The sequence below is a fragment of the Sinocyclocheilus rhinocerous genome, unplaced genomic scaffold (assembly GCF_001515625.1).
Source record: "Sinocyclocheilus rhinocerous isolate Xijiao unplaced genomic scaffold, SAMN03320098_v1.1 scaffold314, whole genome shotgun sequence".
NCBI classification, from domain to species: domain Eukaryota; kingdom Metazoa; phylum Chordata; class Actinopteri; order Cypriniformes; family Cyprinidae; genus Sinocyclocheilus; species Sinocyclocheilus rhinocerous.
In genome coordinates this window covers 610,447-636,168 of record NW_015630021.1, presented here as the reverse complement: position 1 = coordinate 636,168, position 25,722 = coordinate 610,447, and the positions used below count along the sequence as shown (strand labels likewise).

The 25,722-nt window shown below is 37.1% G+C and overlaps 2 protein-coding genes and 1 non-coding gene across 6 annotated transcripts in view; 1 reads left to right on the top strand and 2 right to left on the bottom strand.

The window, feature by feature from the left end:
* The window catches only part of LOC107739503 (histone-lysine N-methyltransferase 2B-like), a 43,564-nt gene extending 26,966 nt beyond the window's left edge, over positions 1 to 16,598 (bottom strand). For 2 of the 3 annotated variants that reach the window (XM_016551638.1, XM_016551639.1), the window contains exons 1-6: positions 16,115 to 16,598; positions 12,987 to 13,053; positions 2,793 to 4,244; positions 2,287 to 2,474; positions 1,383 to 1,490; positions 1,147 to 1,303 (exon numbers count right to left, since the gene is read on the bottom strand). In XM_016551638.1, coding sequence (XP_016407124.1) covers positions 1,147 to 1,303; positions 1,383 to 1,490; positions 2,287 to 2,474; positions 2,793 to 4,244; positions 12,987 to 13,053; positions 16,115 to 16,405 — 2,263 coding nt within the window. In that variant the 5' untranslated portion in view covers positions 16,406 to 16,598. The remainder of the gene's footprint in view (positions 1 to 1,146; positions 1,304 to 1,382; positions 1,491 to 2,286; positions 2,475 to 2,792; positions 4,245 to 12,986; positions 13,054 to 16,114) is intronic. The other variant, XM_016551640.1, reaches the window with a different exon arrangement.
* Positions 16,599 to 17,912: 1,314 nt separating this feature from the next.
* trnam-cau (transfer RNA methionine (anticodon CAU)) lies at positions 17,913 to 17,985 on the top strand. The gene has a single exon. It is a non-coding gene; the product is annotated as a tRNA-Met (tRNA).
* A 1,481-nt stretch (positions 17,986 to 19,466) lies between these two features.
* LOC107739614 (uncharacterized) lies at positions 19,467 to 22,771 on the bottom strand. 2 transcript variants are annotated; one of them, XM_016551774.1, is made up of 3 exons: positions 22,034 to 22,771; positions 21,624 to 21,823; positions 20,298 to 20,412 (listed from the first exon to the last, which is right to left on the bottom strand). In XM_016551774.1, exons 1-3 carry the CDS (start codon positions 22,731 to 22,733, stop codon positions 20,311 to 20,313), a joined length of 1,002 nt encoding a protein of 333 aa, XP_016407260.1. In that variant the 5' UTR covers positions 22,734 to 22,771; the 3' UTR covers positions 20,298 to 20,310. The 2 variants fall into 2 exon arrangements, with proteins under 2 accessions (XP_016407261.1, XP_016407260.1); XM_016551775.1 differs by lacking the exons at positions 21,624 to 21,823; positions 22,034 to 22,771 and adding an exon at positions 20,512 to 20,641 and having other exon boundaries at positions 19,467 to 20,412.
* Positions 22,772 to 25,722: the final 2,951 nt, after the last annotated feature.

The following is a 25,722-nucleotide window of genomic DNA, read 5'->3' as shown; positions in this document are numbered from 1 at the left end:
CATCATGAAAATCTGACTTTTCCAGGTTTTAAGTGCTATAATCAGGTACCCGTTGCATCTACCAACCAAGGAAACGTGAAAAAGATTAACCCAGTAACTTTGTTTTGGTAAGCCTTTTTCTGCAAGCTTCTGAAAAAACGAGCTCGTCTGATTTCTCTCCCCTAGTGACAACAGATGTTTTTTAGCAGGTATGAGCTGTAATGGCACAGCTCTATTCTAGAAAAGGGGGTGGGGAGCAGCAGCTCATTTGCATTTAAAGAGACAATGCACGAAAAACAGCATGTTTTTCTGCTTCCACTCAAAATAGGCATTTTCAAAATGATATAATAAATGATCTGTGGGGTATTTTGAGCTGAAACTTCAGAGACACATTCTGGAGACACCAGAGACTTATATTACATATTGTAAAAAGGGGCATAATGTGTCTCCTTTAACATGCCTTCAGATGCTCATTCATTTTTATTTCGTGCTGAACCTGGTATTAAAGCAGAGGAGATGATCAGTTCACACGCGCTTCGCGCTGCCGCTTCTCTTGAACTGAGGCGCTACAGCGATCTGTCACTCCACATTAAACAGCACCAAAATGGCATTTATTGTTTGGATACTGCAATAAAATGGACAGACTTTGAAATCTGGGACTTTGTTTCATTTCAAAAGTAAAAAAGCACAAAGCTTATTGCGATTTATTGGATGGGAAGCACGCTACAATGTTCCCATCATTAACTGAAAACAGGCTAGACTAATTGATTCTTCGGATTTAAGAATCGTTTTGTAAAAATGAGAATCGATTAAAATCGAGAAATCAATATTTTTTACCCAGCCCTAATATTTATTATCTAGAATATTTATTATAAATATTTATAATTGAATATCTGTATTTACAATATTTGCATTTAACTGTTATATTTATCATTATATTTTTAAAAAATCATTCTACCCTGTATACAATTTGTTTACAAAGCCTTAAAGGAATTCATACATTTTATGCCCACGTAAACAAATTACTTGAACATATATTACAATTGCACTGTAACTAACAAAAACATAAAAATATACAATTTCCAGGTCAAAAGAGCCCAGATGTCTCCATGAGCAACTGTCACTTATAATGGATGCGGACAGAATGAGGAAAGGAGAGGTGTGTACCCTCTTCGGCAGGTGAAGCAGTGATCCCCTCTCTCTCATGCAGAGGAAGGGCGCTGAGCCTTGGAATGTCGTCTGGAACCATGGCGCGTGGTTGTCCCAGTGCCACTGCTGCTGCTCGACACACATGCTTTATACGCGGACCACCAATCAATTGCTCCTATGGAGTTAAAAGGGCATAACGGTAACTCACGATCCAACAAAAAAGCTGCAGAGCAATATTTTGTATTCAAGCATACCTGTGGAATGCCCTCTAGGTTAGCTGGTACTGCTCTCTTCCCCCTCTTTCTGCCTCTCTGTATGACTGCTGCTGATCCATCTCTTACTCTCACAGAGCCACACAGAAGCTGCAGAGCATAAACACTATCGTAAGTATAATTTATACAGAGTACTGTGGCATTCACTAAGATACAAAAGATAATATGTTTATCAAAATCTAATTCAGAAGAAAAAAACATTCTTAAAATTACAAAAAAAAGTTTGGGGTCAACAAGATTTTTTTTTTTTTAAATTTTTTAAGTTTTGGGTCAATAAGATTTTTTTAAATCTTATGCTCACCAAGGCTGCATTTATTTGATCAAAAAAAATAATCGTAAAGATTACTTTTTACAGTAATATTGTAAAGTATTATTACAACTTCTGAATATATTTCAAAATGTAATTTTTTTCCTTTGATGACAATTTGATGGCTGAATTTTCAGTATAATTACTCCAGTCCTCAGTGTCACATGATCCTTCGGAAATCAATTTAATATGTTGCTCTGGTGCTCAGGAAACATTTTTTATTATTATCAATGTTGAAAACTGTTGTGCTACTTAATATTTTTGTGGATACTGTGATACATTTTTTTCAGTATTCTTTGACGAATAGAAAGAGAACAACATTTATTTGAAAGAGAAATCTTTTGTAACATTATAAATGTTTATATTGTCACTTGATCAATTCTATGCATCTTTGCCAAAAAAAAAGCACCATTTTTTAAATAAAAAAAATTTGTACTGACCCCCAACGTTTGAATGATCCTTGAATAAGTCTTTGAAAATAAACCCAGTCTTAAGTCACCCAGCTTATGAGTACTATCAGAACTTGTCAGATACATAGTGACTTATATAAATGCAACAAAGCACTGTTTGCATTCTGACCTGAGCCGATTTGAGCTGTTTCTGCTGGTCAATTTTAATCAGTTGGACTCTGGCTCTCTTCAGCAGGTGGAACATCCTCTTATTGGCACCGGAAATACTCATTCTTTGGGTGTTTCCACCTTGCTCCACCATCATCTTGGCATTTTGTGCAGTCATTTCAGTGGTGGCTTCAAGGTTGGTAGTCTCTACTGAAGGAATAAATTACCTCAGGATTAGGAGGAGAAAAGAACAAACCAAAACACTTTGGAGCGTTTTTTTGTTGTTGTTGCTTTTATTAAGGTTATAAAGTGGATTTCATCTTTAATCTGGTTAATTATGGTATTTTTACTTGTTTGCATGTCAAGTACTTGGTGCTTTTATTGTAACTTTGTTTTTGTTTTTTTACTGTAAAGCACTTTGAGCTGCATTCCTTGTATAAAAGGTGGTATACAAGTAAGGTTAATTATTATTATTATTATTATTATTATTTGTGACCTAATACTCAAACATGACAGTAAAAACCCTACCGTTCTTTTTAGCAGGGCCTTTCGCCAAAGATGAAGGTGACGTCTGATCTGAATGTTCCCCAACATGAATGGCTACTTTTGGTACCACCCCTGGAGAATACATGTCCTGCAATTTGAGATCAGACTTTCTTCTTTCCACATCATGGGTCTCTCCCTCAGCACCGACCTCTGTTAGCTTGGAGCTTGCACTAGCAATCCGCTGCATCCTTCGTTTTGCCAGGCATGCTGTGAGCTTCTTCAACTTCCAGTATACCTTATAGTGGTCCGTGGATTGGCCGAGTCTCCCACCCCTCCCACGAGGACCACCAGAGAGCCTAGAGGAACTCAAAATGGGTTTGACGCTCTGAGATTGCACCTTTTCCGAAACACGTTTTTCATCATTGTTTAGGATCAGCGGTTCCTGTGCGGTTTTCAGCTTGCTTCCAGAATCAAGGCTTTGGAGCTCAACATTCGGTTTACCGAGAACCATCGTGATCTCAGTAAGAGCTGGTTTCTTCGGGGACCCTCGTTCTGGGAGCGCAGACATGCGCTCATCATCCATGAACCTCTTTGGGACCTTGATGACCCGAGAAGATCTAGCACTAACAATTGGTCTGGTGGAGTGTTTAGGCTGTTTAGCTTGGCCTCCAGAGTTGGATCGCTCAATCTCTCCAAGTGTCTGTTCCTGTCCTTCCACCGGCTGCAGCACATGTGTGGAGTCTGTCTCTAGGGCAAGTCGCTGTCTCTTTCTTGGCATGTTAGAGGCCTGTCCTTGACTGTCAGGTACTTTGCGGCGCACCTCCTGTTGCAGTAACCTTCGTTGCCTTACAAAAGGCTTCTTTTGGGAATAACTTAAACTGTCGCTAAAAGACACTCCTGCATCTCCACCAAGAGATTCAAGAGGCTCCTCGTTTGCGTCTGTCCTTCTGCCCCTTCTCTGTTTGGCCATTGGTTTTGAGGATACAGCACGTGCCTGATCACTACCAGCCATTTCCTCTGTCTTGTTCCTGTTGGTCTTAGCATATTCTGTTGAAGCTCTTTGGTCTTGGGTGTCTCTAACTCTGGAGGCTCGCTCTTTACCTTTAACCAGTGTTAAAGTCCACACTAATTTGCCCTGCCTCGTCCGTCTGTCTACTGCACTGGAACTGCTCTTCTTTGACTTTCTAGTGATCTCCTCCTCTTCAAAAGCCCCATCCACATTTACATCATTTTCTGTCTTTGAGGAGACACATGTTCCCTCTCTCTGGTTCCTGAGTATCCTGCCATTTCTCTTACTTGAGCTGCCCTGTTTCAATTGTCCGCCTTTATCCACAGATGGCCTTTGTGCCTGTTCCGTTACTTTTTTGGTCACTTTTTTGGCTGTCATTTTAATAACCATTTTGGGCCTCACAGAATTTTGGTCAGTTCTGGAAAATCTTTTGCCTTTCACCAAAGGTGGCTTCACCTGTGAGGATGCCAGTTTAAGGGGACTGCCTTTAGAAAAGAGATTGACAAAAAATGTATTAAAACATGTTATTTTTAATAAACACAATAAACCTAGAACTACAGGCAAGAGAGCGTCAACCATGTGATTAATCATGGCTGTCCCTTCAAACAAACAAAAAATTAAAGGTCAGCATAGGGATGTAAGTGGGCATTTTACTGGATTAATTATTCTCAATTAGGGATGCATCGATATCAAACTTTTGGCAAATGATGATAAATAGATAATTATTTAAATATTTCAACTAAAATTCTAAACTCTTGTTAAAATATTTTATTGTATATTTACTTAATATTTAATTATATTATAAAACTGCTAAAAAATAGAATTAAGGCATAACAACACTATGTATGAAAAGATGCATTTTCATTTTAAGATCTGCTAAAGATCACATTTAATAGTGTTATTTAAATTAACATTGTTACTAAAGATAAACATTAGGTGTAGGTATTCTTAATGTAAAAATATGCATAAATTAATGCACAATTATATAGAAAATTAGCCGCTAAACTTCCAACATTGACCAATAAATGGAGAAATACACAAATATCAGAGAAAAACTGACATTTTGTACAATAAAATAGTGATGACCGTCTAGGATTGGGAATTGAAAATCGATTCCAATTTTGAATCAGATACTTAAGGTCAGGAATCGAATACTTGTTGTAAAATTAAAATTTTGATTTCGCCTATCGATTCCTATGTGCACATCTTGCTTTTTTTTATTTTTTTTTTTATGAAATTAAAATTCCGTCCGAAACCGAAATTTCTGGATGCACTTGGCCGAAAACCTTTGTAAGACTTTTTAATTTAATTCAATAATTTTAATGATACTGAATTTAAAAAATTGTGCACTTTAGTTTTTGTTGTCACCTCTATGCAAATCTTCAGGAATAAACTTCTGTTCAAAGATTTTGTACAATAAAATAGTGATGACCGTCTAGGATTGGGAATTGAAAATCGATTCCAATTTTGAATCAGATACTTAAGGTCAGGAATCGAATACTTGTTGTAAAATTAAAATTTTGATTTCGCCTATCGATTCCTATGTGCACATCTTGCTTTTTTTTATTTTTTTTTTTATGAAATTAAAATTCCGTCCGAAACCGAAATTTCTGGATGCACTTGGCCGAAAACCTTTGTAAGACTTTTTAATTTAATTCAATAATTTTAATGATACTGAATTTAAAAAATTGTGCACTTTAGTTTTTGTTGTCACCTCTATGCAAATCTTCAGGAATAAACTTCTGTTCAAAGGACCTTGAACTTTGCATTTCGTTTGGTGTGCGGATTTTTTGCCTTTGCTTTTTGTATTTTTCTCCTATTAATTGAATCTACGCACCCAATTATAAACATACTTTTTTGCTTTACTTAACTGGCGCAGAATTTTTTCATACTTTTCATTTACTGAATTTAAAAAAACATGCCAAAAAATAACCATACTTTCATTGAACACAAAATTGGACAAAAAATATTAACATTAAATATCACTATATATTATTTTTATTCAGTTCTATGCAACAGAATCTGATTTAACTACGTTTTTTTAAATTATCAAAATAATGTATAGACCTACAAAGCTATTATTATCAGAGCATGTGAGCAGAGCATAGCGTCACGAGAGCGTCGTTTTACCAGCATTGCCCAGTACAGCTATTACAGCACAGTAGCGCTATTGCAAACAGGAACAAGTATACTAACATAGATCTGAGGGAGACTCCCCCACCCCTGAATTGCACACCTACAGACTGGTGGAAAGTGAACGGAATAAGGTTCCCCGGGCTGGCCAAGTTAGCGCAGAGGTACCTGTGCATCCCGGCAATGTCAGTCCCCTCAGAGCGGGTGTTTTCGGCGGCTGGACTGACGGTCACCAGGTTGCGGTCGCGTCTGACCCCAGATCATGTCAACATGCTTATATTTCTCAACAAAAATCAGTAGACTGGTGCAGAAGTTGTATGCGAGTTACTAAAGTTAGTTATTTTTCACGAGGCTTTAAGTAGCCTAATTTGTTAAGTTAGCCTAATTGTTAGGAAGGCTAATATCTGGCCCTTTCTTCTGGCTTGGATAGTTTTGAGTTACATTTTGACAAAACCTGTCAGATCTAAGTATTATTATGTTTTTTGTTTAAGTTATTGTTTAACATGATTCTTTTTTATTATTATTATTTTGGAACAAATGAGGTCTCTGTTTAAGAACGCCGGCTCGCAGCTGCAGGTTCCGCTGCTTTAGAGCACCGCATATGCACGCGCATATATGTTCGGTTTGCCTAACTGAACATAGTTTAACTGTCTGCCACAAGTTGATCTTGTAATAAAGGTCTCATTGAGGAAAAACACGCTGTATTTTTGTATTCATTGCATTTTTGAATTATAAAAGTTAAATAATTAATTTTATTATAAAAATATTAATGATTAATCGATAGTCGATCGTTAATTCTCCCGACGATCGACTAAGAAAATTTAATCGAATGCCCATCCCTAATAGAAATGTCCTGTCAGCCCCGTTATTTGAGCAGACTTTGCTTTTCCGTTGAGCATGAGTGGTGCATGATTGTAGGGCTGAACAATTAATTGCATTTGCGATATCGCGATATGAAAAAACGCGATTTTTCAATCGCAGAGCCTGCGATTACACGGTCACGTGACACGCGAGAGTAAAGAGGTGTGTTCGACTTGAAGATCAGATCGGTGTATGACATCAAAGTACGGCGAGCGAGAGAAAGCATAAGGAGACGTCCGCTCTCTTATAGCTCTCGCAGTACTTTGATGACACACACCCATCGGTCTAAGCAGCGCTGCTTCAAGTCGAGCGCGGGCCATCAGCAGAAAAAGAAAAGAAATAAGTAAACAGCCAAAGGACGTAACTTAGAATGGGAGATGGATCGGTTTGTGAAAGCGAAGAGAAAAGCCATAGATGAAGTCGCACAGACCCAGGCAGGTGCTGGTCATTCAAAAGCTAAATGCAGAAAATATGACGAGGCATATCTTGCCCTCGGCTTCACTCACTGTGTCTATACCGGAGATTTATAGCTTGTCTTTGTTGAATAATACAGAACATAAAGAGCTTTAAAAAAATAATTGCATATTAAATCGCAATCGCAATATTGGTAAAAAAAAATCGCAATTAGATTATTTTCCAAAATCGTTCAGCCCTACATGATTGTAAAGCACTTTGGGTGTACAGCAATACACAAAGTGCTGTATAAATCCCTCATTTATTCTTTCATTCATACATGAGTAGAGAGATATATAATGAGCTTTTCTGACCATTTACAAATGGTGTCATTTGCTTTGGAATATTCTGAGAAAACATGAAGATATGAGAATAGAGATGGGCTCTGTCCTGCTCGTGTCCCACAGCCCTGTCAAAAAGCAGAGCCCGATATGGAACAATTATCTCAGGAAATTTGAAATCTGGATCACATTAAAAGCGTAATTTGTACATTAGTGCATTATTTTTGCAAAAGATCCAGCCCTCCCACCCATAGCCGCTTGCACGTTTGCGTATGAACCGCACGCACCCAAAATTAAATTGCTTAATTAACCATTGATTAATGGATTACAATCTCTTATCGACATTTAATCAAACGTCGATTAATCGTTGACATCCCTAGTAGCGATCAAAATAGAGTAAATCACCTTTTGAAAGTAATTTGATGCTTCAAATAAAGATTTATCAATTACGTTGTTATGCCGGTAGGTAGCGAAAAGTGACTGGTAAAAATGTATAATTCATTCAAGAGATTCGTTCATTGAGTCATTGAATCATTCATAAATTACATGTTATTTTGTTTAGTTGTGTAATATTTTTTCTTCAGAAGTGCAGGAGAACCATAACCTCTATTAAAAAAAAAATTTTTTTTAAACAATTTATCTAGAATCATGCAGCTCCATTTTGCACCAAACAGCTCTTAAATAAGTCCAGTTTTTATGTAACCTGCTGATTTTTATTCATGGTATTTAACTGCAACTAAACGTTTTGCAAAAAGAGACAGAATAAATATGTTTGATATCTAAATGTTTGACTTTTAACCACACTGGAATCGAAACAGAGATTCTATGAGAATCGGAATCAATAAGCAGAATCGGAATAGACTTTTAATGCACCTTATTTCAAAATGTACAGAAATTTGTGCTTTCATATGTGCTTTAGTTATGATTATTTCATTTATTCACAACTTATTTAATATTAATTTTTTTCATTTCAGTTTTAGTTTGGCTCTAGTTTTGTATTTATTTCAGTTTTTATATGAAAAGGTTCATGTAACGTGGGTTAAAATTAATCCACAGAGTAAATCCTTTTCACTGAACATGTTTCTAAAAATAAGTTTAAAAGTTGTTGGAAGCATGGTGGTGGTGACGTTGAAGGCGAGCGACGTGGTGTAGTTCGTTTACAGCTTAAAGCCCTATTCGCACGGGATTAGTATTACCTGGTGACATCCAGTCATTTGTAATAATTGCGAAGGTTGTCTGTGATCTTAATCCTGTGTGAATCGGCCATGTCTGTAATTTGTCAATTAAAATTCCCCCGCAAATGACCTACCATATTTCACAGAACACCGAGGTCCTGTGATAATATTAGTCCTGTGCGAATCGACATCTCTGTGATTTGGCCTGGATTTGGCAGGTCGTATCTCATTTTTCGAGGTTTTTGTTTCCTGTGCGCCTTTTTATCCATCTTTCGCGAAGAATGGAGCTGCGTTGGAGTGTTTGATAGTATTTTGGGTGCTGTCATATCGCTACACCATACAATTTGCAGAAAGAGAAAGCTGAAAATGTTTTGAGGTTAATGTGTTACAAATAAATCAAGCATAAAGCTCGACATATTATTTTAACCTGGTGAAATGTAAATGACACAGGGCACGAAACTATATTCGTTTCTTTTTTTTAAATCAATCTAACCGGACCATAGAACGGGACTCTCAAAGCCTTGACATCGTATCCGGGAGATAAGTCAGTAAATTCGAGTAAAATCACAGGCTTCGCTTATCCCATGCGAATGCACCACACGAAATTCAGATGTGGTGGGGGGTAATTTCAAAATCACACAAGGTCCCCAGATAATACTAATCCCGTGCGAATAGGGCTTTAGTTTAGCTTTTTAGTTCTGGTGCTGGTATTTAGGCTTTCAACATTCATAAAAGTTATATTATTTTGTGAAGATCATCTTGATGGACAAAACGTGCAAGTATGAACTACTAAGGGTGGGTGAAAAAATCGTTACAGCATAATATCGCTATTTTTTCCATGGCAATACTGTATCGATACACGGACGCCAAGTATCAATCTTTTATTGTACTATGGACCCTTTTCACATTTCCGGGTTTCTCAGCAGCGGAAGTCGTCATAGTTGGGTTAACTTGAAGAGCAGTGAATGGGAGAGTACCACAAATATATTTTTTGCATTCCCATTTGCTCAAATAGCAAAAGAAAAACTCCACAATAGTGTTTTCGTGACTTTCAATAAAAGGAAAAAAAATTTAGAGAGACTGATAATGGCAGTCAGAAGAGATAACGATGTCAAATTCACTGTCCCTCCCATAGACGCTGCATTAGAAACACCCTCGCATTAGCGTTAACTGTTTTTTTTGTAATTTGATGCAAAGGTGATATAATATAAAGAATAGTGTTATAAATGTACATACATTTTTTTAAAAATACAAATATGAAAAACTTTCGAGGATTTACGATGCTGATGACGCGCGTTTAACGGTCTTGTGAAAAGGGTCCATTTGGTAGAATAATAAAATCAATTTCTTTACAGTCCACTAGATGGTGGTGTTCAGTTCTTTTCTAAAATGCACAGCAAGCCTTTGATTATCCCGCTTATTCCATGGTCATTTGCCAAGTTATAGACAAGTTAAAACTATTATTGCTCTTTGCAGCGCAATATTTGACCGAATGGGTCAAAATTACGGTTATTTTCGTCAGTTACGGAATTATAGAATTACAGAATTATAACATTTATTTGAATTAATTATCGATCGTTTGTTCGGGAGAGAAAAAGAGAGAAAGATGACAGTTGTGTGTGTGTGAATTACCTGCGTCTGTGCATCTCTCTCTACAAACAATGAAGTTGTGAGTTTAATTACTTAAACAGATTTTACCTCATCGTTGCTGAGGAATATAATGCAGTGATCCAGTATCTAAGCCATTTTATTAATTGCGGGGCAGCGTTGACAAGTTTATGTTGGCCTACTCCTGAACATTTCTGTGTGCACAGCGGGATCTCTCTCTCTCTGTGCAAGTGATGTGTGTGTGCGTTTGTGAGTGTCAATAAAAGAGTGGCACATTAAGGCCATGTCCATACGTACACGGGTATTTTTATAAACAGTTTTTCCTTCTTCCGTTTTAAAAAAAATCTCAGTCCACATGAAAATGCAAACGCATGCTATGAAGCAGTCAAGAGCATGCCAAACCAACAGGTGGCGATATAATCTCAACCGTAAAGCCATGTTGGCCAATCAGAAGCCTGAAAAAGTTTCCAGTAGGCGGAGATAACAGCGCAGGCTCCGACGTCACAAGCCAAAAACTCGTTTTGGTTTTTGAAAATCTTCACCCTGGCAGGCATTTTCAAAAATGTTCGGTTTCAGTGACCTGGTGCTGCGTTTGCGTGTGGACGAACGGCGTAGAAAAAGCTGCGGTTTTAAAAATAACCGCGTTCGTGTGGACAGGGCCTAATATAGAACTGTAATTAAACTGACTTGGAACTACCCGTGCATTAAACGGTTTTAATGCATATCTGCCAGCCAATCAGAATCAAGAATTCCAACAGACCATGGAATAAATTAAAGTAAAATATTCTAAGAGCACAGCAGTGCATAGTATCCCTCTGTGTGTGTGTGTGTGTGTGTGTGTGTGCGAGTGATGTGTGTGTGTTTGTGTGCATCAATTAAAGCAGTGCATTAATATGGAACGGTAATTAAACTGACTTGGAACTACCTGTGCATTAAACGGTTTTAATGCATATCTGCCAGCCAATCAGAATCAAGAATTCCAACAGACCATGGAATAAATTAAAGTAAAATATTCTAAGAGCACAGCAGTGCATAGTATACCTGTTGTAGAACATTGTTTACTTTAAGAGTACATGTTATGCTTAATTTAATGTAACATTTTTATTTTAATGTAAGACTATGTTTTATTTATTTTAAATTTAACAGTAATTTACTTTCAAATGCCCCAATTGCTGAAGGGTTGTGAACTTTTTTGTACAAGTTCAAGTTGCATTTTTCAAAATAAAATGTAGTAGCACAGCAGTGCATACCTGTTTACATTTAAGTAAGGTGGACTAGAATAGACTAATACAAATAGTTGAGTTGCCAGGTGCATACAACATTTATGACAGGTTTTCATGAACGTGTTGATCAGTTTGTTTGCTTGACAATCCCATTTTGCACTGCAACAATAAAATTGAAGTGAGAGAAACAAACTGAGAAATGTTTCTTTTTAGTTAAAACAGATGTTGCCAAAGTTTTCATTTGGGGACATAGGCCTAATTTGAAGTTGGAAAAAGGTCATAAATTGCAATATATTGCAGAATATCGCAATATATTTAAAATCACAATAATATTGTATCGTGACACAAGTATCGTGATAATATCGTATCGTGGGGCCTCTGGTGATTCCCACCCCATGAACTACTGTTGAACACAGAGCTTATTTTTTACGATAATCCAAAAGCCTATGAAAAAATCCTATTGGGTTTTTGTCTAGGCAACCCGTTAGATGCTAACAGCCGATTGGTAGGCCTGTCGCAATAATCAATATATCGACTTATCGCGCAATATATGTACATGACCTCAATTTTTGGTGATGCAATATATCGCCCAATATATTTACTTAAAATTTATGTCATCATGTTTTTTACATTCCACTTGCGCCTGTGTCTTTTGCAGCTTCTCGTACATAACGTGGTGTAGTCATGAGGTGCTAGTTAAAAAGTTGCATCTGCAGATATGGTCTTGTTTAGGGACCTGTGCCTTTTGCATACGGACATCTGACTGCTAAGTAGTGATTGTGTTTTTCAGCAATAGTGTGCACCCTTAATTTACAGAGAAAAGAAGGTCAGGGAAAAATCTGTAGATGGAAAAATCTCCATACAAGTTCTTTGTGCATTTTTCTTTTTTTGTACTTGTTACTTTGCACTTTTTGTTAGAAAATGTTTATTTCCTATTTATTCAAGTTTTTTAAGGTATCTAATATTTTGATACTTACTTTTCATGATCTAAATATTCTTAAAAATAATTTTTTTTTGTCATTTGGAAGTGTGTAGGCCTTCTTGCATTATTATGCTGTTACATTATGATTATATATTCAGTGGCATAAAATGGTCCTTAAAATGACAATAATATCACTTATCGCAATTATTTCTGGGGCAATAGCCTATATCGCACAACAAAAAGTTGTTATCGTGACAGGCCTACCGATTGGCCTACAAAGTGACGTCATAGTTCCCCCACTCTATTGATAAAATTCAAACGATACCCAACCCTAAGTAGCACTAACTAAACCTTAAAAGGGAGAATACAAGAAAAACACTTTTCTTTAGTAGATACATTTTGGCTTGAATGACCAAGTTTAATATAAAAACCAGCACAAAAGCATTAGCAATTAATCGCAACATGAAAATTTGATACCGGCATATCCCTACATAGAATATCTAAGCCCAAATTACTGTTATGGTTTACACCATCAAAATGCTTAAGACATGGAAACAACTAAAACACTCACTTGATGAGCTTTGTCCAGAACGCGAGGAACATTGACCATCCACTTTAAAGCCTGTGAAGTCGCCCTCCTGAGAAAGAACGATGGATAAAATGTAACACCACAAAACCACATGCAGACCTTTAATGTATTTTAATAATTTAACATCAAATGAAATTCAAATATGTAGAAATAGGACATTCAGATTATTTACACAATTTTCCCTTTCTCTACCCTGGCTAATCCAATAGCAGTTCAACGAATGTTTGCAGTCCATTCTATTACTCACTGCTGCGGAGTACAATGACAGATGGCAGCACTACAAAACCCCTGCTTGATTGATAACACTGGTATTATACGGAACAAATATTCAACAAAGACAAAAGTTTCCATGAGAACTTAAATATTATAGGACAGGCTTCACATACAACAAAAACAAAACATGTAGCATGGGATCCCTGCTTCATCTCTCTAAAAGACTGAGTGGTGAGAAATGCTGATACAGAAGAGTACAGTACACATCACAGTACTAAATTAATATACTAACCTTCTAGAACACAATGCATTACTTTAAAAGTTCAGCACACTGCACAAGTACTTATTTTTCTCACTTGGTTCATACGTGTGAGCATAGATGTGAACATTAACTACTAAAATCTGCAATTTAAATACATGTGAAATAAGATACAGTCATTCATGAACTGCAAGTTTGACGACAGCTCCGAAATACAGTTATTATACTGACCTTAGGCATGGGCCGATTACCGGTTTCAAGGTATACCGCTAACCGCTAATTTCAAAACCGCTAATATTTTCCATTATACCGTTCCTGCGGTATGTGCTGTTTTTCATGTCTCCTCAAAGACTGAAAGTGTAGGCATCCCTCAGGTTGAGTGCAGTGTAGAGAGTAACACGACCCTCCTTCTCCTGTTGGTGCGAGCGAGCGGTCAGTCACGTGTGTGTAGGATGGCCGAATTTAAGGAGCTTCCCCAGGAACTTATGCGATCGGCAACCGGCCGTTTTTTGTCTTATTGCAAGCAGCTCGTCTCTGTTCTGGACTTGCACAAACTGCGTTGCAATGCAATCGTTTTCCAAAATGTCATTTATGTGAAAATATGAAGTCTGTAAACACCCGTTAACACAGGCCAGAGACGCTGAAGACGAACGCACAGAGAAAAATACTGTAGCAGGCAGATCACTCACTGTTCATGATGCACGAACTATTGGAAGAAAATCCTCAATACTGATTTGGGGGTTTATATGAATGTGTTTCTGAGGGGAACTGAATGTCTTCAGAGAAGTTTACGTGGTATTTTCTTTTCAAGAACAGAACATTCTGTTTTTGCTTCAAATTGGGTTATTATTAAAACAAAATAATGTATATGAAATGATATAACTAAATGATATGAAATGATATAAAAGATATGTATATGAATTATATAACCAAAATTAATTAACTGTAATTACAGATTTAGGTTAAATAAAGATGTCAGTCTTTATTTTTCTTCTTTTTAGGAAACAAATAAAAGAAAAAATAAACAAATTCTACTGTTCCTAATATTCTGTATGTTGCTCAAAAACAAAATATATTGTGTTCAGCGGGGAAAATTTTTTTTTTTTTTACCCAGTCATTTAAAAATAACACATTTTAGAGCTGTAATGACAATACCGTGATACCGTGAAACCGTGATATTTTTGCTTAAGGTTATCATACCGTCAAAATCTCATACCGGCCCATGCCTAACTGACCTATGATAATTTTAGCTGTTAAAGGCAGGTTAAATGAGAAACATTTACCACTTATAAGGCCATGAAACTCTTTTGCATTATTTAATTAAATTAATAATTATATAGTGGCCAGTAACAGCATTTTATTTATTTGCAAATGACAATTTTTTATTTTTTTTTGCATGACCATTGTTAATTCAGGATCCACCATTATAAAGTGATACAAAAGAATTCATGCTGAAATGATCCATGAAGGTCGGTGTGAAATGATCACAGACAGTGTTACAAATAAACCTCTGTGCTCATGTCTAATGCTAGGACTTTTAAGAAACGTGCAGAGCTGCACCCAAGTGCAAGAGAGTGTCAGCTTCACATTAGTAACAACTTCATAACGTCAGCAAACTTTGAAATTATTATTTCCAAAATACAACTCAAACTAAAAACAGAATCTTTATGTCTTCGAGCTAATCTAATCTCTGTCTTTCTCAAACACCTCAAGAAAAAAATTTCCACACAGAGAAAAATCAATGCATGTCAGCATCTCCTACTATAAACCATGCAATGCTACTTACAACTGCTCATGGGTCAAAAGGAATCAAGTTCAGTTTTTCATATCCCCATAAAGTGCAACTGTCCTTTCACGAAAGGATGATGCTGGATAGTCCTCTCATCGCAGATAGTTCAGAATTTCAAAGCACATATTCGGATAGCGTCAGTCTACAAGGTGTGATGTCAAAGCTCAACATGAGCTCTGTGCTGGTTCAGCTTTGAATTTATTGTAACGTACTTTAGAAAGTTTTACTGAATGAAAATGAACTGCACTTCTAACCAATCGTGTCTGGTTAACAAAATTACTATGAAGCGGTGAATTTGTTTATAAACACTGCTACCTGACGCTGTACAAACGGATCTAAGATTTTTAGAAACAAGACATTTTAATAATTCAAAGACGATTCCTAACAGAATGCATAAACTATAGGTGTATCATATACCGGATGCACGCCACGCCTCCCAAACGTTTGAACTAAATACGTAGCGTCTATTAACTAATAAGAAAAACAGACCTGTCAACAACACTGGCATTAAATCCCAAAGCCGATAACTTTACACAAACTCCCTTAAAACTAATCAGTGGACACCACGCTGTCACTGACCCACAAACAATCCCACTGGCCACGGCAACACCGCCTACCAGAGTTAAACACCCGTAATGAGAGCTCGACAGCCCGGCAAAAGCCCACGATATGACTGGCGTCTCTTTAAATGCTTTACAGAGGCTCCATCTCTGTAATCTGTAAAACTCACGACGGTGCAACTATGATCAGGCGGCTACATCTCTGCAGGAACGGACACCAGCAACATGCTGATGATGCACTTGCTGCGCATTAGTAACGTTACTGTATTTCACTAGGCGAAGCGCTCACCTCATCGCTCCCGCTCGTGCAGAATCCCGCTTCGCGCTGGCGCCTGTGTTTCTCCGCCAGCCCGAGCAAGCGCGACAGTGACGGATCCTCTCTCAGCGTAGTTCTAACGTCGACGGGCCTCGGCCCTTTTCCATCCTCAGCCCTCACCCGACCGACATGAGAGCGCTTCTCCGTCTTCAGCAGGCTCCGAGACATCCATGGCCGACCTGGGAAACGGCAGCGAACGGTGGCGGAGGTGTTTATGGTCGCTACAACAGCCGAGGCTGGTAATCCGCCTCCTGCTGCCGCCATTATTACATACCACAACAACAACTACGGCGCTGAGCTCTCGGGAGGAACAAGATGGAAAGGCGCGAGATAGCGGAGGAAACGCACGGCATCATGGGAGATTGAGTTTTGGTTTTGTTGGCCTTTTGCCATTGAGCACAATGGAGCACCATTCTGTAAATACTTAAAATAATACATATTCACCAGTTTAATGCCTGTAAAGTCTGACATATAAAAAAAATAGTCAGTCATTTATTTTTTTTAAATGTAACAAACAGTTTATTGAACCTTTAGTTGCAAAAATTATTTTAAAAAGTTTGTGTTTTATGTTTTGTATCATATGTGATTTATTTGGCTTTTATGGCTCATGTAGTCTGATAAAGGAGAATATGGAGCTCTTACTTAAGGGGGGAAAACACCTAAACTTTATTCAGAGGCCCTATCAAAATATGCTAGCCTATTTGGTGCTGATATTATAGATAATTATAGATTATTATAACAGTATAAAATACTACTTACATAAAATGCATGTAAACATCAGTTGTCACTTTTTATTTCCTAATAATAATACTAATTAAATATTTTAATATTTAGTTTTATGATCAAAGCTCTGTCATTTTTATTGTGATGGCAAAACGTATAATGCAGTGCAATACGATGATGACTGGGAGATCGATGTACAAATAAACATTCCTTAAAAGCCTGTTGTATCATATTTGATTCTTAATTTGAACATGGATAATCAAGTTTCTTCAGTCCAGTAAATGTTAATACTGAAATATTACCAGCAATGTAAAAGTTATTCTTATGTTTTGCTTATAAAAATCATTGAAATTTTCACAGCAAAAAAAAAAAGTGCACCACAAACTGATACCTTTTTTAGGCTTTTACTTACTAAATAAGTATGAATTATCAGTCAGAGAGCAGAAGGCATGTAGTAGATTGTGTACAACAGGTTTTTCCAACAAAGACCTGATCATGCTCATAATGCAGAGGCCTTAGAAATTAATGTATCATATATGATAAAGTAGGCTTCATATGGTTAATTGTTTTGTAGTTCTTTGACTACTGACATGATATAATTAAATTATATCCTCTGGAATCATTAAATTTTCTTGGTTTTGGAACCACATTATTATTTGTGAGTGTGAACAATATGAAGTCTAAATAAATATTTTGTCATTTGCACTAGCAACTTAACTAGTAGGTACACAAAATAATGTTCTTTTTAGCAGCATCATATGACCCCTTTAATATGTAGCCTACATATCGCTCTGTTTCGGCTGCTCCCGTTAGGGGCCGCCGCAGCGCAATTATAGAATTATTCGCACCTTGCGGTTATTTGGCCATTTATACGTCAACTACCAATCACTGCTTCAACAAAAGCAAAACATTTTCTCAAGCCAAAAAAAAAAAAAAGTTTAATAAAAATGTAAACAAATTCAAAGTAGGCATTTCCCGCAAAGTAAAATATCTAAGAAATATTTTAGTATTTTATTTCCCAGAAGTCTTTGCAAAGCTTGTCGTCACAGCCTCGTTGGCGCAGTTGGCAGCGTGTCAGTCTCATAATCTGAAGGTCGTGAGTTCGAGCCTCACACGGAGCAAGGCAGCGTTTTAACTTCTCTAAGTGAACTATAAAGGTTATCTGTATTTAGAATAGATGAGGGTGATAGAAGACTCGTGGAGAAGTCCTATGAAAGGAAATAGTAAGTCACCTTGATATGATATTTTCACTGAATTCTATTTATAGCTACAGCAGGATATAGTCTCACAATTGTGTTGCATGATCATTCTTTGTGTTGCATGATTCTTCATAAGATAAAGCTCAAAGTAAGGAAACATTAACTGAATCTTTTTATGAAAGAGCTCAGAATTTTTTAAATAATCAAATTATTTGATGAAGAGAAGTCACTTTATCTAACCATCTTTTAATAAATACTTTACGGTTTATTTTTTAATGATTCAAATAATGCACAACTTTTGAAGAGTCTAAGATTTAAATAGCTCTTGAGACTAAACAGTTGTGTTTGTGTGTGTGTGTGTGTGTGTTTAGGGGAGAGTGGGGTAAGAGGAGCCATTTTTTTTACTTATGTCATCCTCAAGATAAGGGAATATGAGGCAGAAAGTATCTAAAGTCATTTCAGGATGTTTCTTATCATTTTAAATTATCAGAATGTATCTATGACAAAGGGTTCTAAAAATATGTCTTCTTATAAAAAAAAGTGTTCCTGTGGCTCAATTTGCCCCAGGTTAGGGGTAAGTTAACTGGCCATCTGATTCAAACCCATGTGAAATTTTAAAGATAAATTACCTCTCTTAAAAACTAATTTAATAATCAAATTTCCTTTTATAACCAGTCATATTTCTTTTCTTAAAGCTAACTTAAACAACATAAAACCAACCAAATGAAGTTTAAATTTCAATCTTTTAATTGTTTGCATTTCTGTTGTAACCTTTCCAAAAACAGACTAAACAGAGAGTTTGTTGAGTCAAATTAAATAAAAACTGAATTAGAATGAAGGAATAAATGTAGACTGATATTTTAGTCAAAAGATTCCTGGCATGGCAGCTTTTTCTGCAATGTCGAACAGGCCATTAGGGACTACAGGTGGAATGATATATGATTATAATGTGATGAAAATCATCTTCTGGTTCTTATCAGAGAAGGATTTGGTGAACATGTACTCTGTCCCTATCAAATAAACTACAAATAATATGGAAATATATGATAAACTAAACCTGTTGCATAATATCACATTAAAATACCAGTTATACTTAAGAGATTTTAACTTCAGTGCCTTATGGTGGGGTAAGTTAAAATGCTGGCTCAATTTCCCCCACAGCATTTGGCTCACTTTGCCCCATAGCTGCCACTTTGGAAAAAAACTAGCTAGCTTACCAATTCGGGCTAATATTTAGCTAAATAATTTCTTTGGTTTCATATGTTGCTAAATCACCTATGTGCATCATAAATATTTTTTGACCTGGATAAATTTGCTTTGGTGTAACAGCCGTTATATCTTTTATGCTAAAATTTTACTTTGACAAGCCAAAAACTGTTTTTAAAGTAAATGGGTGCCTTCCACTAGCTTCTAGACTAAACTTTGTGTTAATGTTTGGTTTTATATGGCTTATTTAAATTATTATGAGGTTCCAACTGCAATAAATGATAGACCTTAAGCATAAATAAAATTAATATTTTTGCCTGAAACTAATTATGAAGAGTAGAAGTGTTGAGTAATATGGACAAAACAGTTCAGGTCCACTGCCACACAATGAATGATTTTATTGCAGCGCTACAATTATATTTTGGTGAGAAGCACCAAAATCACACATTTCATTACATGCAACTAATTGAAGAAATAGTGTTAAATAAGAATAATTAAAATGAAAGGAGTTGGACGTTTATTACTGATTCCACCCTTCAGAACTTCTTCTTTCCATAACCCCGCTTTAACAGTTCAGCCTTCCACACAGCAAAGGGTTTTGTGTCAGTCTCCTCACAATACCAGTTGCCAAAATACTGGCAATGAGTTGACATTATTCTCTCTTTATTGCACTTTCTGCACTGGATAGCCTCTGATCTTCGCACATAGTACTTCCTGGTATAAATGCCATCTTTTTCTTTCACCAGTTTTCTCTTCCAGTAGTACCGTGTGGTGTAAGGAACGGGAACCGAATGGGAACTCACTGTTGCTGGTGCATCAATCTTTTGTGCAGGTGTTAAAACCACCATCATTTGTTTTGACAGAGAAGGGCTGGAAAACAAAATGGGCAAAGTCAATGTTGAGCCTGACTGGGTTTGAGCAGGAGCAGGTTGTTCTGTTGAGGGTTTTTCTTGTGTTGTGTTGTTTTCTGTCACAGTGTCTGGAGGCGAGTTTGAAATGAGAGGCTTGTCATCACAACTGTACTCCATACTATCCTCTTCTTTAATGGACGGAACCTTCTCTGGAGCCGTCATTTCTTTTGCCGGTGAGGATGTGATTGGAGGAAAGAGATCTTCTACCTGAAACTGGGCACCTCGGCTTATCCTGGAAAAGATTCGAATGACTCACATTAATACCTAATGTTATGTGTATCTTGGAAATACCACCAAAATGTTGTGGAAAGCTGAGGTATATTTTGCATACATTGATGGAGAAGCTTCTAACAGAGATGGGATGGGTTGCTGTGCGATTGTCCAATCCCCAATGTCCTCTTGTTTGCAGCAGCCCTCACTTCCGGCCACTTGGACATCAGTGGTTTCCATCTGTCTAATGATAAAACTACTGTCCTGGATTGCATTGCCAGTCTGCTGGTACAGGTACTCTAACCCAATCAGTTCACATGAAAAGGAATTCTATGTTTTATTAAAGGGATAGTTCACATAAATATGAAAACTCATAATTAGGCATTCTCCTGTTGTTTTAAACCTGTATGATTACTTCCTTGTGCGAAACACAAAGGATATTTTGAAGAATGTTTGTTACCAAACCGTTACGGTGATCATTGACTTCCATTTAGTGTTAATATAACATTGAAATCAAATAAAATATAAATTTTGGGTTTAGTAACTTAAGCAAAAATGAGAAATGTTGCCTTGGCAACTAACCTAAAGTAGAAAAAAGAATTAATGTATAGATTTGGACTTCGCACATTTAGTCTACTTTTATTTTTTGATTTTGTGTCCTGTCTGCATTATCATGGTACCTTTAGGCTACCTGATGTTTCTTGCCTCTGGATTATCGTTTCTTTTTCTAGACATACTTCTGTGTATGTGTGTGTGTTTTCACTGTGGGAGTGCATTATGTGCTGTGTATTTGTTAATCACATATAAAGGAATGTCTTTGGAAACTTTTAATTGTCTGATGAAGAGACTGTGTGCTTGAAATGTAATCTTTGTGCGATTAAAAATTTTTTTACGAGCCATGGTGTGCCGGTGTGTGTTTATTTCTTTTTCTGCTTTAAGTTTCTTTTTGGTTGGGCACTTATGTTTTGTGTTTCCTTGGTAACTAACTGAAATTAAAAATAAAAATAAAAACTAAAGCTAAACAGAAATACATATAAAAAAAATAATACATAAAATTTCTAAAATATAAACTAAAATTAAAACTGAAAATATAAAAACAAAAACAATACTATAATAGAATACAAATGTTACTAAAATAACACTATTTCCATTGTATAGTGGAATGACATGAGGGTGAGTTTGTATTTTTGGAGAACTGTCGCTTCAGCTACAAGAAATTCATATCTAACTTACCTGTGTATTTACTTGTACTGATAGTAGACACAATGTTCTTTTTAAGCACTTCCTCTCTGAGCTGGTTGACAGCTTGCTGAAGAACCCCCATGCAAGTCTGAGGTGTCTGCAGGCCCTCTGAGGCTGTAGCAGTCGCTTCATTCCACCTGACCAATCCATCCAACAATCAATTTGTAGTAATGTAGAACAAGTCGGCACCCCTGATATATAATATACAAATTGCAAACATTGCAACACTTAGATACTGCAGTATAGAAAGATTTTTTGATTATGGTTATCTAGTTGTGATGTGCCACTTGCAATACTGCAGGCACATTGTTGACATTGCAACAACCCCAGACTTTTTAATGGTATAGTGTATGTACACTAAATCTTACAAAATTATTTTGATTGACTGATAATGTATTTACCTGGAATGAGCTGGTTCAGATGCTGGTGGAAGGATTCAATGGAGGTGGAACCTCTGACACATTTGTAGTTTGGCAGAAGGTGGCCTCCCTTCACCAGTGTCCCAGTCTGCTCATATAGTTGTACACCAAGAGGATCCACTATACATGGTAAATGTTTCTTCTGGGAATCCCATACCTCAGCCATTGTATTGGAACTGAAGAGCGGCACTCCTGATGAGTCCCATCCCACCTCCCCATCATAGAGCCGAATGAGCGCTGCAATGAGTTCTTCGATCTCCCTCGCGCCACATGTGGTTCCTCTACAGTGGAGGGCCAACTCATTTCTGCTGAGGTGATGCATTAGTTCGTCATCAGAAGGCTGGATGATCTCGGAACTGAGCTCGGTACGCTTCGCCTCCTTCAGCTGCTTCAGGTCCTCCTCATCCCATTTGAAAATACAGTGGCTGAGACTGTCCATGAAGGTCGCATATATCTGATGGGACTCTGATGTGCAGCCCGCAGCAATCCGTCGCATGAACTCCGAGATGTCCAACCTGACCTCCATGTCCTTCCACTCTTTGAATGTTTTTCTGAAAGAGTTGGACCCACAGCAGTCTCCGTTGACATACAGAACCTCAGGAGGAGCCATCGCGGCTTCCTTGTACCTATTTATGACGCCAGAGATCATCGCCTCAAGACATGATAACCTGCCCGTGTTCATTGGCGACACTGATCACCCAAGTTCCTGAGAAACTTCTTGAAAAAGAAAGAAAAAGAAGCCTAAACTTTTAGATTATGACATTATTTTCATGACAATTAAGCTCATTTCCCACCAAATTTATATTACCAAAAAAAAAAAAACGTCATGGTAGTATTTGTTGTACTGCCTTTAAAACTATTTAGCATACCATTGATTTAGTAATATACAGTTAAAAACTACTGCATTCCTGTAATGAAAATCATTATTGAGAATAGTGAAAGTAAAATGTCAAGATACACAGAGTAATGGGGGAAATAAAGTTGAGTTGAAAACAAAATCTTAGGCTTAAAACGCAGGCTTCTTTGCCTTTTTTTCTTATATTTTGGTGTAAAACAGACATTTTAAAGGGGTCATATGATGCGATTTCAAGTTTTCCTTTCTCTTTGAAGTGTTACAAGCTGATTGTGCATAGATAAGATCCCTGAAGTTGCAAAGACTAAAGTCTCAAAACCAAAGAGATATTCTTTATTAAAGTTAAGACTCTGCCACGCCCCCCTAAAACGGCTTGTTCTAACACGCCCCCACATATCTATGTCACTATGTGGAAATATTTTGCAGTACACCAAATACACAAAATAATTATCTTTAAAAAAGCATCATATGACCCCTTTAACAGGCTTTGAAATTGCGACATTCACCAAAAAGGTCCTAATATAGTCTACAGTTCTTATATCTTCAATGAGTCATCATCTCTTTTAATTATTCTAAGCAATTTACATCAAGAATCGAGGAATGGAATAAGAACTGGCAGATTCGAACCCAAGTCTCAAGTGTGACGCCCAGCATGCGCCAAGAGTACCTGAGGTAAGTTGCTGAGAATCGCTGCATTAAACAATTATACTAATTTAATTATTTTTATTGGCAGCCTGGCAGGGTTGAGAAACCCGCTAAACTTACTTCAAACTACAGCATGTCCGTAATAACAGCCACAGTATCCTATACCAGTACAGATCATCTTACCTTTGCCAACGCAAAAATGCACAAGTGTAAATTAAAATCGAGGTTGTCTAAAAGCTGAAGCGTTTATAGCCGCTTTTCCACTATCGGGCCAAACGGTTCTCTTTGCCTAACCGTTCCATTCCCTGCCGTTCCGGGCCAGTCAGCACGGATACGGTTTCATTTTCATAACGGAGTTCTTTGGAATGTAATACAAATGCGTCAGTCGTTGTCTTGGTAACGCAAGTGTAATGTAAACAGCGATATGTACGATGATCAGATATTTCTGTTTTTGGGATTCCTTTTTTATCCGATATTTACTTCGTTAAATAACTGAAAAAAAGACACAACTCTTGACGCGAAAAATAAAATAAACAGAAAGCGACGACGGGTATAGTATCAGTAAGCGCAAATGTTTCTTCCACAGACCAAACTGTCTCAGACCTTTTTTTTCTTTTTTATGTTGCACGTAGCGTAGCTGTTTACTTGACTGTTTGATCAAATAGCGCGCTTCCGCTTAGCCAGCTATGGAGAAACTGGTAGCCAGGCAACAGAGTGGCGACGTCACGCACATGCACTCTACCAGCACGGCTCAGCACGGTTGTCTAACCGGGCCGAGAACGGTTTGTAATCGTGCGGCGCCGTACCAGGCTCACGTGGAAATACAACTGGAACCGTACCTGATAGTTCTCAGAACCGTTCGGCCCAATAGTGGAAAAGCGGCTTAAGATGTCAACGTCAAAACAAGCGGGTTGATCAAGGCCTAATGGCAGCAGGGTTGATTGGCTGATTTTTAGTATGGTTTTTCCAATCTTGTGATTGGCTCATCATTTCTGCTTAAAATAACCCTATTATGCCCCTTTTTACAATATGTAATATAAGTCTGGGGTGTCTCCAGAATGTGTCTGTTAAGTTTCAGCTCAAAATAGCCCATTTTGAAACTAAAGTGGAAGCAGTAACAGTTTTCGTGCCTGTATCTTTAAATGCAAATGAGCTGCTGCTCCCCGCCCCCTTTTCCAGAATAGGACTGTGCCTTTGCAGCTCGGGATGGGCCATACCACTTATTTTATTTTCGATCCGATACCGATATTTTCAAGCCCAGTATCGTTGATATCGATACCGATACTTCTAAACTAAACTGATCTTTTAAACTATTAAAAGAATATATAATCAATAATTATACTCACTTAATATTAGATTTTAAAGCTGTGTTTTTTAACATTTCATAGGCCTTTTTTGTTTACACTGTCAGAATTAAAATATATTATAATTGTATTTTAGCCGTTTACTGGGGCAGTAACCTCAAAGGTGCAACTATACCCCTAAAAGAGAGCATATTAGTACCATACAATTATGCATGCTTTAAGGGTAGATAAGTTACAAAGGTGCACCTTTGAGGGCACCTCATGAAAAATAAACATGGTGTTACATAAGTACAAAAATGCATTATTATTACCATGGTAAATTTGTGGTTACTGCAGTTTTACAACAAATACTGTGGTAAACTGTGGTTACTGTAATAAAACCATGGTTAATTTTTGTAAAAGGCTGCCAGGCTGTTGTACCCCTAAAGATGAAACTTTAGCATATTTTTTTCTGACAGATTTATTAACAGCAATTACAGAACATTTAAACATTAGTCAGAGATGTGTTTCCAAGTGTCTTTATTTGTACACAGAAAAAATGGTACAAAAGCTGTCACTTGGACAGTACCCAGTACTAAATTGCACCTTTTAAGTACTAAAATGTACCATTTTGGTACTATTGTAAGGTACTAATTTGCACCCTTTAGGGATAAAGTACAAAGTGTACCTTTGAAAAGGTACCACCCCTTTTGTATATATTTTTTCGGTTAGTTTATTTCTGTTTGGCTGTATGATCATATTAGCATGCATGTAATTGTGCACAGGTTTGTGTGTGTGTGTGTGTGTGTGTCTCCTTGAGTGCATGATGTAAGTGAATGCAAGTAACTTTTTGAGAGGGCTCCCTGAATTGCCTGCAGCTGGAGAGTGAG

What these genes read in the sequence shown, in the direction of transcription:
- LOC107739614 (XM_016551774.1), bottom strand. Translation starts at nt 22,733, where the DNA reads ATGAACACGGGCAGGTTATCATGTCTTGAGGCGATGATCTCTGGCGTC. An exon ending in TCTGAACCAGCTCATTCCAG is followed by an intron (nt 21,824 to 22,033) that starts GTAAATACATTA and finishes ATTATATATCAG; the next exon opens with GGGTGCCGACTTGTTCTACA. An exon ending in CAGTACAAGTAAATACACAG is followed by an intron (nt 20,413 to 21,623) that starts GTAAGTTAGATA and finishes AATCTTTTCCAG; the next exon opens with GATAAGCCGAGGTGCCCAGT.